The sequence below is a fragment of the Lynx canadensis genome, chromosome B3, assembly GCF_007474595.2.
Source record: "Lynx canadensis isolate LIC74 chromosome B3, mLynCan4.pri.v2, whole genome shotgun sequence".
Taxonomy (NCBI): domain Eukaryota; kingdom Metazoa; phylum Chordata; class Mammalia; order Carnivora; family Felidae; genus Lynx; species Lynx canadensis.
In genome coordinates this window covers 16993109-17007902 of record NC_044308.2, presented here as the reverse complement: position 1 = coordinate 17007902, position 14794 = coordinate 16993109, and the positions used below count along the sequence as shown (strand labels likewise).

At 46.3% G+C, this 14794-nt stretch overlaps 1 protein-coding gene across 1 annotated transcript in view; it reads left to right on the top strand.

Annotated features, from left to right (window-relative positions):
• The window catches only part of IGF1R (insulin like growth factor 1 receptor), a 303217-nt gene that overhangs the window by 43434 nt on the left and 244989 nt on the right, over window positions 1-14794 (top strand). Inside the window, exon 2 of the mRNA XM_030317480.1 lies at window positions 10403-10948. Coding sequence (XP_030173340.1) covers window positions 10403-10948 — 546 coding nt within the window. The remainder of the gene's footprint in view (window positions 1-10402; window positions 10949-14794) is intronic.

Sequence of the window (14794 nt, the reverse complement as noted above, 5' to 3'; positions counted from 1 at the left end):
TCAAGCCCCACAGTGCCCTTTGTTAGGGCGGCCGTGGGTGAGCCTGGGAGCCTGCCCTGGAGAACTTGGACTGGGACGGTTTTAGGGCTCAGTGGGACCGGCCACTCCACGAAGGCAGGAATGTGTCGATTCTGTTCACTGCTGACTTCCGGGTACCTGGAATGTTACGTATTAGCACACGGTAGGCATCTTATTAGTATTTGTTGGAAGAAAAAATAAACTTAGTCCCAAACCTGATGAAGTGGCTGACCTCAGGCCAAGTGGCAGGTGGTCCCTTCCCCTCTGACAAAGCCCCCAAATCAGGTGAAAAGCCTCAACAGTTGAAGAGACTGACCTTCAGCACCACATCCATGAGGAAGTGCACCACGGCACAGAGGGAGCTGTTGAGGGGGGTTTGTACACCCATAATCAGCTTGCCGAGATAACTGCCTAATTGAAACAGTACAGGTCACTTGAGGTAACTGGAACATTGGAAAATATTTTTGAAATGAGGATGTGAACTGGAGTGATGTAACACGTTCTATAAAAGCCCGTGAGATAGGATGGGGGCCACAGGGCCGACTTTTATTTGGAAGGTTAGCCTGGTTCTGAGCAGAAAATCCAAAGTCAAGAGAGAAGGGAAAAGGAGGCAGAAGGAGCACATATTTTCCAGGTCAGGCTGCAGCTCCTGTGTTGAGGAGGCTGCCCCGGGGAGGCCGGGCAGTGAAGCCTGATGCGTGTCCCCCGAGGGCCCGTGAGCAGCTGAGTGGGGGGTAGTGGGTGGGCATACCCAAGGGAGTCTCGTCCTTGGGTGCCGCTTCATCAAAAAGGCAACCAGCCATTGGGACTGGGAATAGTTACAGACGATTTGGGCTCTTACAAAGGTGCTTTTAAAATATAGGGACTTGGAGTGCCTGGGTGGCTCAGTTGGTTAAGTGTTTGACTTCGGCTTGGGTCATGATCTCATGGTTTGTGGGTTTAGCCCCGCATGGGGCTCTGTGCTGACAGCTCAGAGCCCGGAGCCTGCTTCAGATTCTCTGTCTCCCTCTCTCTCTGTCTCTCCCCCACCTTGTGCATACACACCATCTCTCTCTCTCTCTCTCTCTCTCTCAAAAATAAATAAACATTAAAATATCTCTATATATATCTATGTCTATAGGTAGATAGACCTATCTATATCTCTATATAGATCTAGAGATCTCGAGATAGAGGTAGATATAGATATCTATATATAGATATCAAGATATAGATATAGATAGATATCTATAGAGATAGATATAGATATAGATATCTATCTATAGAGATAGATATAGATATAGATAGATATTTTAATGTTTATATCTATACAGATATCTTTATATCTATATCTATAGAGATATCTATAAAATATCTATCTCTATAGAGATAGATATAGATAGATCTAGAGATATCTATATAGAGATAGAGGTAGATAGGTATAGATATATCTATATAGAGATAGAGATAGATATTTTAATGTTTATTTATCTCTATATAGATATCTCTATATCTATAGAGTGCCTTATCTAGATATCTCTATATCTAGATATCTCTATATCTATATAGATATATATATAGATATAGAGATATCTATATAGAGATATCTATATATGAATATATGTGAATATCTGTAGAGATATGTGAATATCTATAGAGATAGATATAGAGATAGATAGATAGATATAGGGGCACTGGGTGGTTCAGTCAGTTAAGTGTCTGACTTTGGCTCAGGTCATGATCTCACGGTCTGTGAGTTCGAGCCCCGTGTTGGCGCTCTTCTGACAGCTCAGAGCCCGGAGCCTGCTTCTGATTCTGTGTCTCCCTCTCTCTCTGCCCTCCCTTGCTCATGCTCTGTCTCTGTCTCTCTCAAAAATAAACATAAAATAATTGAAAAAAAATATATATGGACTTGGGGGCACCAGCGTGGCTCAGTTGGTTAATTGTGACTTCAGCTCAGGTCATAATCTCATGGTTTATGAGTTTGAGCCCCGTATTGGGTTCTGTGCTAACAGTGCAGAGCCTGCTTGGGATTCTCTCTTCCCTTCTCTCTCTGCCCCTCCCCCACTTGTCTTTTCTCTCTCGCTCTCAAATAAATAAACATTTTTTTAAAAGTTTTAAAATATAAGGACTTGGAATATTGGACTTTTGATATTTTCAGATTAGAAAAGAGTTTGGAGTCACCATCAAGGCAGCAAAGTTGTTCTCATGAAGACCCAGGAAAATAGGTGTTGTTCCTCTGTTTGAGCAAATACAGCTTTATTCTGCACCAGCCTGTGTGGCTCCAGATGCTTTATGTGATGGGGACACTGGGGCTTATGTTCCCTCCAATCTTTGAAGTACTTCCCAGTGAAGTTTCCATTTCTTCATCAGAGAGGCAGGATGTAAACATCTCAGCCCGCTTTGTGAATTCTTTGCCCAGCGCACTCTGTTAATGTTCAGAGCCTTCAGGGCTACGTCTTATGTGTGAATGGGTTTTTAGATTATGTTTATATGTATGACAGAGATGGCTCTTCTGTGGGGCAGTGGAGGACAATTTGCATGTTGAAAATTACACTTAATTTTTAATTTCTGTTCCGAAAGCCACCTGCGCGATGCAATCCCTTACATTCTTGTGATTGTGGGTAGTTATTGAATGTGTCAGGTTGTGAGGACTGCTTGCCGTGTGTAAGATATCAATGTACATATACAGTGTAAACACATTCTCTTTGAGGCATGAAGATAAAAAGGCTTAACATGAATTGTGTCTGTTTACACTTACACAGAAAATTCTATAACAAACTTTGCAGTATCCACAGTGTTTATTATCACAACATTGTTTCTCCTCCCCCACCCCACCCCCCTTTCTGATTTTTTGGTTCGTTGAAGTCTGGGAGGGAGTGGGTGGAAAGAGACCCATGCCACCCCTTTCCCGAGCACATGGAGGGTGTGCTGAGACAAGCCGGAGTAGGCGCTGCAGATTCAGCAGCCGCGGGTGGACCGTGAGGTGCTAAGGACACTCTGTCTCCACCTGATTTTCCTTCTGCTTTGCTGTGCTTCGTGCAGTTTCTATGGGTTGCTTGGGGATTTTCTGGTAGAGTGAGGATCGAATTAAGAAATGCAGGTGCACAGGTTTTACGTGTGCCACATTGCATGTGTGAGTGGGTGGGGAGGGTAGTGACGCACGAGGGGGGTTACAGGATTACTTTCTAGGGCAGTGGTTCTCGCAGGGTGGTGCCCAGACCAGCAGGCTCAGCATCACTGGGCACTTATTAGACATGCAAATTCTTGGGTCCCTGCGTCTGTGTGTTAACAAGCCCACCAGGTGGTTGTGATGAACGCTCAGGGTTTTGAAGGCTGTTCTTACCTGCAAAACCAAGTTGACCTCGTAATGACTCATCTCAGACTGCTTTCTGGCTTCTGCCCTGCAGTTGCTCTTGTTTCTCTGTCCACAGGCTCTACTCCTGGGGGTTCCCAGGCACCTCCACGTGTGTGCACCCCCCTCTGACTGGTGCCCTGGCCCCCTGCCTTTCCTGGCAAGGCCCTGCTCATTCTTCAGACCATCTTCAGGGATCCCCTCCTCGGAGATGGCTTCCTGACCTCCCCAGAGGTGGGGAGTCATGGGCCCCCTTCTTTGTGGTCCTGCAGCCCTGTTCACTGACCTATTAAAACTTATAGTTCATTTAATTTGCCACTGGCTGGAGAGGTGGTTGTTCAGCCCCTTTGTACAAAATTCAGTTAGACATGAATGTCCTCCTAGCATCTTAACACCAGTGTGACTTTCACAGAGTCTAGAGATTTTTTTCTTAAGTTTATTTATTTATTTTGAGAGAGACAGAGAGCAAGGGAGGGGCAGAGAGAGGGGGTAAGAGAAAGAATCCCAAGCAGGCTCCGCACTGTCAGCACAGAACCTGATGTGGGGCTCGAACCCACAAACCCTGAGATCATGACCTGAGCTGAAATCAAGAGTCAGATACTTAACCGACTGAGCCACCCAGGTGCCTGTAGAGTTTTTATAGTACCAAGTTATTCCAAAGAACCCATTTTAAGGGATATAAAGAACTTGTATAGAGGACCACTGTCTGAAAAGAAAAAAAAAGGGGGGGGGGTTGTTATGTTGGGATTTTACCACCAGAACCAGACATGACAGCTGGTTGACGATCATTTTACTCATTATCTGCCTGTGGACCTGTAGTAAAATGAGGCTAATTATGCTTCCCAATGTCTTTTATTTCCAATCCTGCAAGCTAAGACTGCCCCATATTTTTAAAGAAGAGTTGATCAGAGTTGAAAACATTTTAATTAGGTAACTACCTCTGATCATCTTTAATGGAATTGGTGTCAGAAGGCTAATCAACAGATTTGTTCATTTTCCCCTTTGTTGTTCATATTTAGATTGGGGCAACAAAATGGGGGAGTGTGTATGTTTTTTTTATTCATGTTTATTTATGTAGTAACATGGCCTAAAGCCCCTTGCCAGCCACAGGAACATGAAAGCCCTATCTGATCTTTACGACATCTTCCTTCGGGTAGGTATGAACAGCCCATTTTGCAGGTGAAGAGAATGAGGCTGAGGAAGGGTATGTGCCCCCTTGAGGGTAGGAGCCGGTAAATGGAACTTGGGACTCAGACCTAAGTCATCCCATTTTTCTTTTTCTAGGACACAAGATTGTGTTTCGCGTAGAGCATGCCAAAGTGGCCATCGATTTCCTCCTCTATCTCTTTCACATACTTAGATTCATAGCTTTTTTTTTTTGGGGGGGGTGGTTTCTCAGGCAGATGCTTTTTATTAACCCTTCTTATATTAGCAGTTCTTAGGGATTTGTTTCCCAAATATGTATCGTTTGTTTATGTCGTTCACTTAGGTCCCTAGAGCAGAAATTCTACCCTTTGATGTTTTAAAAATACATAGGAAATTTTGGGGGAGCAGCATTCTTTCAACTAAAAGACTTAATTTAAAATTTTAGTTTGGGGGAAGTGATTTCTACCCCCCCAGGTCCTCGCCTGCCTGTCTGCTTGCCTGCCTCCCTCCAAAGGGTCTTGGCCTGGGGTACCAGACCACCCCTGCCTCTCCCCTCCTCATCCCTCCCCGTGCCCTCTGCTCCTGCCTTGGCAGTCTGTTCATGCTGCCCCTACCTTCCACAGTGTTCTTTCTCTCTGCTTCCTGTTTGCTTTCACTTCCATAAGCTTTGATTATTCTTTATGGGGCCAGCCTGAGAGCTCACATTCCAATGCCTTTCGTAAAGTCAAGTTGTTTTTTTGTGTTTTTTTTTTTTTTGTGTGTGTGTTTTTTTTTGATATCTGCTGCTTTGAAAAGGGAGAAACAGTGTTTTGCAATTTCCTTTTAATCATCAGTGAGTAGTAGCAAGGGTGTGTCTGTCTCTCCTTAGTGTGCTGTGTGGAATATTGACTCCCTTCATGCTTGTATTATTTCACGGCCCCAATGAAGTATGCTGCATTCTCTTTCCTGTTCGTGGCTTGTGCCTTCTGGACACTGTGTTATCATTCCCGGCCCAGCTGGGTTTTCCTTTTTCTGTTCCTATCACAAAATACCCCAAAGGCAAACAGTGTCGCTCCTGGAATCCAAAACACCCAGTAGCCGGGTCCTGCCTCGCACTTTGTGGCTTGGGCTTGTCTTCTCTTCAGGAATAAGTGGTTAGTTTCTTCCTTGTTTCCCCCCCCCCCCTTTTCTTTTCTTCTATAAATGGGGGAAAAGTGTCCAGTGTGGAAACAGTTCTTTCATTTGAAGAATCTGTCCATATCAGCTCTGTATCATGGCTCATTAACTGAGTGGTCTACACGGCAAAGCTGGTTCTTTCCCAGTGTCTTTGATCGCAGTATAAACTTTTGGCAGACTTTGGTTATGAGGCTTCATGCTCTTTCACTGGGTCCCGAGCTTTCTGGTCTGCAGGAAATGATAGCAAACTAATTGCTGCCTAACACCTTATAATAGGATCAAACATATGCTGAATGCAAAACCAGACCGCATCCAAGTACTCCTCTCTAAAAACTTCTGTTTATCATTTCAGAGTAAACTAATACGCTTAGTTTATAACGGCATAGAAGGAATGTAAAATTTTAGGCGGGCCTAGGAAAAAATGAATAGTTCAAAAGCAAAGAAGACTTGCGTATTGAGTCACTGACCTGAAACTATCATTGGGTGACATTTCTTGATTTTGAGAGAATTCTAGTGGCACCTATCTAGTGGCATCTGATAGATGCTTTGTTCTCCCCATCCCACCTTAGGCTCACCTTGGCCCCCAGCCAGGCAGCACATCTTTACGAAGCTGCTGGATGTCAGACGTGTATGTTATGCTGGATGTTAGGCATGGGAGACAGGCAGAAAACTGTACAGAGCCTCTCATTTCCATGAGGGTAATAGACAGTGATCACTCAGCTAAATACATCCTTTCAGGGCCTGACACTTTTCAGACATGAAAAGTGCTGTAAAAATAGTGAAATAGGGAAATGAGGTGGGGGGAGAGAGTTAGGGGGAGATTCTCAAAGCTAGGGTGTTGGGGCAAAGCTCTGATGAGGTGACAGGACGAGAGTGGAGGGCTGTCCGTGTGACAGGGGACACACTTCAGACAGCAGGGGATAAGGAAGGAAGGCGCTGGGCAGCTACAGTGTGCTAAGCAAGAACATACCGGCAGCTGAGATAGAAGTAGACAGGGACAGAGACGGGATGGTGGGGAAGGTGTAGATGCGGCTGGAGATGACAGTGGCTCAGACCAGGGCTAGAGCAGTGGAAACGGACAGATGTAGTAAAATCCATTCATTCTACGTGTGAATTAGTGGTGTGCCCACCATACATCAAGGACTGCTTCAGGCACTGGGGGTGTCGTGGTGGGTGAAATAGAAAATAATCTTCTGTCCTCCTGGAGCTGACACTAGTGGGACAGATCAGTGGGGGAGACCCTGGGATGAGAAGAAGGCCAGAGGAAGGCAGACATGCCCTGGGTGGGGTGGGGGTGGGGGGAGGGGAGTGAATGGGGCGATGGAGAAACAGTGTACAGAAGAAGTGGGGTGTAATGGTGGGAAGAACATCCCAGCTTCCCACAGGCTTGGAAGCTGGAGCCAAGAGGACTGTCATTTTTTGTTTGTTTGTTTTGTTTTTTCAGCTTTTTTTTTTTTTGAGATATTGACATTAATACACATCAGTTTAAGGGCACAGTGTACTGATTGGATACGTGTATGTATTACAGAATCATTACCATGATAAAGTTAGCTAACACCTCCACATCCTCTTACATAAGTAAAATTTGTGTGTACAGTGTGTGTGTGTGTGTCTAGATAACATTTACGATCTACTCCCCTAACAACTTCCAGGAATACAGTGTTGTCAGTTCCAGTCACCGAGCTGTGCCTTAGCTCCCCAGGTCTTCTTTATCTTAGAGCGAGGACTTTGTACCGTTTGACCAACACCTCCCCACTTCCCCCACCTCCCGGCCCCTGACACCTACCATTCTAACTCCGTTTCTGTGAATTTGACTTTTTTTTAGATTCTGTGTATATGTGAGAACAAAAACGTTTGTCTCTCCATCTGACATGGCAGTTAGCATAATGCCCAAGAGGATGGGATCTGTACAGTGTAAAGGGAGAGAGAGGAATCAGGAATGAGCCCTTGATTTTGGACACGAGCAATTCAGAAAATGGGGTGTCACTGACCCAGATAGGAGAGTGCAGGAGGCAGATTTTGTCGGAGGAAGGGAATGTGTTATCAGACACCTAAATGGAGATGTTGAGTAGGCAGATGGACATGCGACTCTGGAGCTGCCACTGGCTTGCATTTGACAATCATCTAGTGTATGGGTGGCACAGGAAGCCAGCTGTCCATGTGAGAGGACAGAGAGGGGGGAGGCTGAGGCCAGAGGCCAGCATTTAGAGGTCAGGTAGGACCTGAGGGTGGTGAGTGGGTGTGTGGAATCAGAGAGGCCTCGAGAAGGAGGCAATGTCAGATAGCTGGAAGGATCAAGTAAGATTAGGACAGGGAATTGTTATTGGCTTTGATAATGTCATCAGGGGCTTTGCAAAGAGTTGTTTGGTACCATGACTGGGACAGAAGTTTAGCTGGAGGAGTTTGGGGGTAACCAGTTGGTGAGAATACTAGGAGCTGGGACTATCCAGAAACCACGTGTCCAGCTTTGCTGTGAAGGGGCCAGCATCTTACATATGTCACCTGTGCAAAGGGGTGATGATATTACGGAGTGTGAAGTACTATTGAGAGCATCACGTGAGATGAGACACAATGAAACAAAGCTTCCCTCACAGCCTTTTTCCAGCATGGGATGTTCTCAGAGCCCTGGTTTCTCCCATTTTCTTCTTTGTTGTAGAGGCTTCCTTTGCTCATCAGCAAAAGAGGGGAACTGGACCAAATGAGGTTTCAAGTTGTAGGTTCTCAAGCTTTGACTGCTTCTCTGCTCTTGGGTCCCCTGGACCCCACCCCCTGACTGCCATTCTCTGTCCAGTTCCTGTCTATGGTTCTGTCCCCCACTGGACTGGTCTTCCCTTTTTCCTCAGCTGCTCCACTTTGATTCTGTCTTGCACTTGACCACAGATTAATCCTCCGAAAAAAGGTCTCCCTTGGGCTTCTCTCCCACTCGAGAGTCTTGAGAGGGGCCTCATTCCTGAGACGAAAGTTTCCATCCCCATGTGTGACCTTTTGTGACTTGGACTCTACCAAACTCGTTTCTTCTCTACATCCCTGGCCATCAGTGTTGCTGTCCCTTGAGTATATATGCTTTCCCTTTTCTCTGGCCTCTGGAATGTTAATACCCAGTTTTAAGTCCTACCCATCCTCTAGGAGTCAGGGCATGCACAGGGCTTTCCTCGGCCCTGCCACAGAAAGGGCCTCCTCTCTGTGGGTAGCTCCAAGGCTGTCTGTCCTGCCCAGTTCGGTTCACATCTAGAGTGGACTTGCACTCTACACACCACTGACCAGCTTCTGCCACATACGACAGTTGTTTGTCGTGGGTCTTAGCTCTTGGCATTTGCCGTGAGCCTCTTCAGAGGGCAGGTACCACTTCTTTGCACTTCCTACAGCATCATATGTGTTGAGTGCTCCAAAAATTAATGAATTACACCAGTCAGAAAACTTGACTCTATCTGAGAAGCTTTAATGGAAGGTTTGTGATTATTAAAGCCTAAGAAAGGGTACTAACCAAGGGGTGTGTGTGTGTGTGTGTGTGTGTGTGTATGTGTTTAGAATTTTAAAAATAAAAGTTTCCAATATCAAGGCTGTTCTATCAAAAGCATTTCAAATCTGCAGATGCCTTGGTCCAGCAATTCTACTTCTAGGGACTTATCTCAGGAAAATAGTCTTAGATATCTGCCGAGAATATTCCCTGGAATGTTCCTTATGGTGAGAAAAATTGGACATAACCTAAATATCCAACAGTACGGGATTGGTTTTTTAAAAAATAAAAGAACTCATGGTGCATATTCACAGCCTAGAATCACTGTCTCCTTAAAGTGATAACGTAGAAGGACATTTATTGATTTGGTGAAATGTTCATATTAAGTGAAGGAAGTGTATTTGAAAACGTGGTATTATTGCCTGATTTCCTTTACCTTAATCAAATTCCTTACAGAGAGAGGATCACTGACATAGGAACTGTTAACAGTGATTATCTTTGGACGTTGAGACATGGATGAGTTTTACTGTCTTTTGGCTATTCTGTTGCCTAACCTTCCTATGGGAAGCCTGCTTTCTTGATTCTTGATTCATAAAATATTAGAGTTGGGATTGCATATCCCTTTTATTCATAGAAACCGTGCATTCTTGCCTTTCTGTTAAATTAGCCTTTGTATCTACATTCACGCAGATTAGGGAAGAACACAAGGCCACCTGGCCCGCATCAGATGGTAGCAAGAAATGTGGGAATGTGCTTCTTTGTGTCCCTACTTTCTAGGTCAGGGTGACTGTTCTCCAGTATCAACTGCTGCTTGGTGTCCTTGAGGCTCGACGTGGTAGGAAGTTGTTATGTGGCTGCTGAGCTGTTTGTTCAGACTTTGGGCACTGGTGCTCTGCGGAAGGGGTGGGGGGTGAGCGGCCTGGCAGCTCTGGAGCCTGCAGCCTTGATTCCCGCATGTGCTTCTTGTGTATGACCCCGGGCTCAGAACTGTGGTTTACACATAAGTGGGACGGGGACGGCACCCCCCATGGTCGCCGCGTATGTTGCACAACGTCCGGCCCAGAGTAGACGCTTCACGAATGACAGCTGACCAAGTAGAGACTCAGATAGTCCGCCTGCGGCCCTATACCTAAAGCTGGTCTGCTGCGAAGAACTGAGTCTTATTTCTTTAATAATAACAATAATAAGATAGGTTTCCTGAAAACTGACCATATTGTGGGTTGGGAAGTAGTTCTGAAAATGATTTCCTTTTGACTCAGACGTGTCCCGCCCTTGCCCTCTTGTCTCCCTTCCAGTCTGCGGGCCGGGCATCGATATCCGTAACGACTATCAGCAGCTGAAGCGCCTGGAGAACTGCACGGTGATCGAGGGCTACCTCCACATCCTGCTCATCTCCAAGGCAGAGGACTACCGCAGCTACCGCTTCCCCAAGCTCACGGTCATCACCGAGTACTTGCTGCTGTTCCGCGTGGCCGGCCTCGAGAGCCTCGGGGACCTCTTCCCGAACCTCACGGTCATCCGCGGCTGGAAACTGTTCTACAACTACGCCCTGGTCATCTTTGAGATGACCAATCTCAAGGATATTGGGCTTTACAATCTGAGGAACATTACCCGGGGGGCCATCAGGATTGAGAAAAATGCTGACCTCTGTTACCTCTCCACGGTGGACTGGTCCCTAATCCTGGATGCAGTGTCTAATAACTACATTGTGGGAAACAAGCCCCCAAAGGAATGCGGGGACCTGTGTCCGGGGACGATGGAGGAGAAGCCCTTGTGCGAGAAGACGACCATCAACAATGAATACAACTACCGCTGCTGGACGACCAACCGCTGCCAGAAAAGTAAGAATGGCGCTGATGTGGCTTTCCCTGTGCCGCTTCTCTTTCCCCTCCTTCTCTCCCTTGCCCTCCTCCTCTTGGAACGCACGGGTTCTGCCGGGGGTTCTGCTGGGAGGGTGCGGTGACGTGGCACTGAGGACACGTCCGCCTGCCGTGTGCCGGTGGGGGTCTTGGTTGGCTTCCTTTTGCATCCGGGAACTCATGGGATGCAGGACTGTGGCATGGCTGCCATCAAGACCATTCAAATCGTGTACTAGAAATAATCCACCACCCTTCTGGGCTAGAAGCTTGCTCACCGACCTTCAGCTTTGGATTTCTGATGAGAAAGGTGATCCGCTGGGTTTGGAAGGGCCTACGCCCTGGCAGTCAGGGACTGCTTAGGGATCAACTCGTTCATCCTTTGCACGAAAAGAGATCTTTTGGCATGGCGGGACTTCCTTAGCATGAATATACTTGGAATATGGTTGAATAAAGGAAAAGTAAAGAGCTAATGCAATTCACATCCTGTGAAAATGGTGACCTCCACTCCCTCCTTGGTCCCCAGTGATGTTATGATGCTTACGTGTTGCTGGTTTATGATGGAGCACCTGGCCATGGTGCGAGAGCCCTGGACCAGGTTTCAGGAATCCCACATTCAGGCTGTACTTGAAGGTGGCTGTGTAGTGAGTACAGTTGTACACCCCGGTGCTTCCATTTCCTTTCTTTCTCTTTTTTTTTTTTCGCCCCCTGAAGAGTTGTACAGGTCTTATGAAATCACTCAGTGGAAGAATTTTGAAATATGCCCACTGCTCTTCTGGTCCAGGTGGTGGTATTCTGAACCTTCTTGTTCATCAGCAGTCTGCCCGTTTTACGCCTGAGTATAACCAGACTCTTGAATTATTGTGATCAATACCTTGAGACCCAAGTTGTTTGGTATTAGAAGGTGACTCTGGGCCTTTGCTGTGTTGCTTTTAGCAATGTTTAGGTATATTGGCCAGGAAGATTCCTCTCACTGGTTGGAAGTCAGCGTGGTAGCTATAAATAGCTATTATTTAATGGTTGGCCCAGTTAAAGACCCAAGGAACTCATGTATTCTAGCTAGTCATGAAAAGCCAAGAAATCCCAAATTGGTAGGCTCGCCTAAACCATGAAGTGTATAAAATAAACAAAATAAAGGCCAGACCCCACAGGTAGCTGTTGTTTCTGTTTCCCTTCCAGGGTTGAAGCAGGAAAAGGATGGTTTCTTTGACCCAGCTCACACTTTTTTGCTATCATTCCATCAGTGTGTACATGAACATTTGATTAATGAGGGAAGGGGTCCCACTGGCTTCAGCTAGGACCTTGGATGGCCAAGAACGCCATCGGGCCGCTGAAGAGTCCCTGTTGGCTAGGGTTGGAAGAAGGTCCTGTGCTAAAGTCACATTTGTGATTGATTAAAACGGTACCCTATCATTAGGTTACCCACTGGTTTTGAGAAAACAACAAAAATACCTTTTTAAGTAGTCTTGACATTTTAAAATTTTATTTTAAAAGAAAAAGGCGTCAGCAAGGGAGGCATCGTGTGTAGTGGGAAGATGTTGGATGCGGTGTAAATGGCCTGGGTGACCTTGGACGAGCCTTCTGGGCCATGGTTGGGCACCTTTAGAATGTTCCTTGGGGCAGTCCCATGTTATTCCTCGGTGGTGACCAAATGTGTGCGAAACTGCTTTGAAAACTCATAAGCTCTGTACAAAAGGGAGGTGTTATTTAAAAAGTCATTAGGTGGGCACTTGTTCAGTGATTCAGTTGATATTTACTTTGGCCTCACTGTGGATTTTTGGCTGTTTCTGACCAGCTGGTTGTTGAAGAAGCCTGGAGCAGAGGCGAGGCTTGGTTTCTGGGTCCAGGTCTGGTAGCTGGGACCGGGAATGAGCAAGTAATTTAAATTGCCTGGCCCTCAGTTTCTTCATCTGGGATAGATCCTGTCTTTCTCATAGGGCACTTGGACTATTTAAAAAAAAAACAAAAAACAAAAGGAAAAGCACCAGAAAAAAGAATGGGGGTTAGAAATTGGGCCTTGGTGCTGGTATGGCTGATGTTGACAGGCCTGTTGGCTGGACACCTGCTTCTCCAAGGCCGCACCCTGCAGGCTTCTCCCCCGCCAGTTCTCAGTCCTGCTGACGTTTTTCTGAGATTTTACAAGGGAGTATTTATTGAAAAATTACTACCAGCATTCAAGGAAATTGTCTTCTCTTCATCTGGGAGTTTCAGGAAAACTCCAGCATGCATGGGCAGGCTTCTTAAGAGGTTTTTCTAATTGAATCAGAGCTCTCTCTTTACATAGATTCCCTTCAGACCTGTGCTGTCTGATGTGGTAGCCACTAGCCACATGTGGCTTCATTCAGGCTTGAACTGTGGCCTGGTCCGAACTGAGACTCACTCAAAGCATAAAATACATTGGATTTCAAAGATGTAGCAGGGTCAGGAGAAAAAGTAAGGTATCTCCTTATTAATATTTTGTTGTTGAAATGATAATATTTTGGACAGACTAGAGTCCGTAAAATATGTTATTAACTTAATTACACCTGTTTCTTTTTACTTTGTCATGTGGCTACTATAGCATTTGAAGTGACAGGTGTGGTTCTCATTCCTTTTCTGTTGGAGAGTGCTGTTTTAGAGCACTCCTTCTAAGGCCATACGTTCTCTGTCCCCCATCGTCTCTCTGGCTGAGCACTGCAGTGCTGTGATATCCCTCTCCAGGAGGATGCTTATGAGTCATTCAAGGAGCCTGGTGAAGGGTGTTGAGCCTGGACACAATGTCTACCTTGAAGTCAACGTAAGCATTAAGATGCCCATTTAAAACAGTGAAGTGTGGAAGAACCCCATTCAGTTATTCTCCACAGGGCTGCCCACAGAAGCAGGGAGAGCGTCTGGAGAGCTACGTCAAATCAGGGATGCGTGTGAAATTTGTGACACCGCGGAGAAGCCCTCAATCACGGAGTGCTCATACGCACTTTTTACTTGGTGCTTTTCCTTCGGCTCCTTCTTAGGTATCCTAACTGGGCGGTGGGTGGCAGGCAGCTTCGTAGACAGCCCCATCAGGGAAATGACTACTTCGTGGGTTCTCCACCCACTTTAGGATTTCTCTGTTGTCCTATGATTTGGAGAAGTGGTTTTATGCAGGCTTGAGTTACTGCTAAAGAGTGACTGACCCTTAAAAAGTCATGTATGGTGTTCTCCCTTCTGTAAAAATGTAACTTGTGGCCCTGACCTTCAGCCCTGGTGACCACCCCTCCCCTCCAACCACCCCCCACCCCCCCAACCCCCGGCCTCCTAGGAAGATACTGCTTCTCTTCCTATGTCTACAACCATTCCTTTTCCGGCTCCTTTTCCTTGGTTTAGTCTTTAGTACCTGGCGGTCTCCAGACTTCCATCCTAGGCCTCTTTCCACTGCCCTTGTTCCCCAGAATGCCCCACCTGCTGCTTCACCATCCTTTTGTCTACAGCTGGTCTGTAAATATCATCTTCAGCTTAGACCTCTTTGTAAGCTCTTAGACCCACATATCCATTCCTATCTAGACAACCACGGGCATTTCAGTGTCTTCTAGTCTTCTCTGTCTCCTCCCGTCTACTGAGTCTTTTTCTTGTATTCTGTCTCTTCATGGACAGCGTTCTGGTGCTCCACGCTCCCATGTCGGGAACTTGGGTGTTTGGATACTTCCTCCTCCAATTGCACGACAAGCCCTTTCCATCCCAGGGTTTCTCAGATCTACCACCCTCTGCTGTCCCCTCTGCCCTTTTCAGCGACCTGGCCTCTCTCCAGCCTCCCTGCACCCCTGCCTCGGCCCAGCGAACTCCCTAACACATGCTCTGACCGACAGGCTCCCCTAC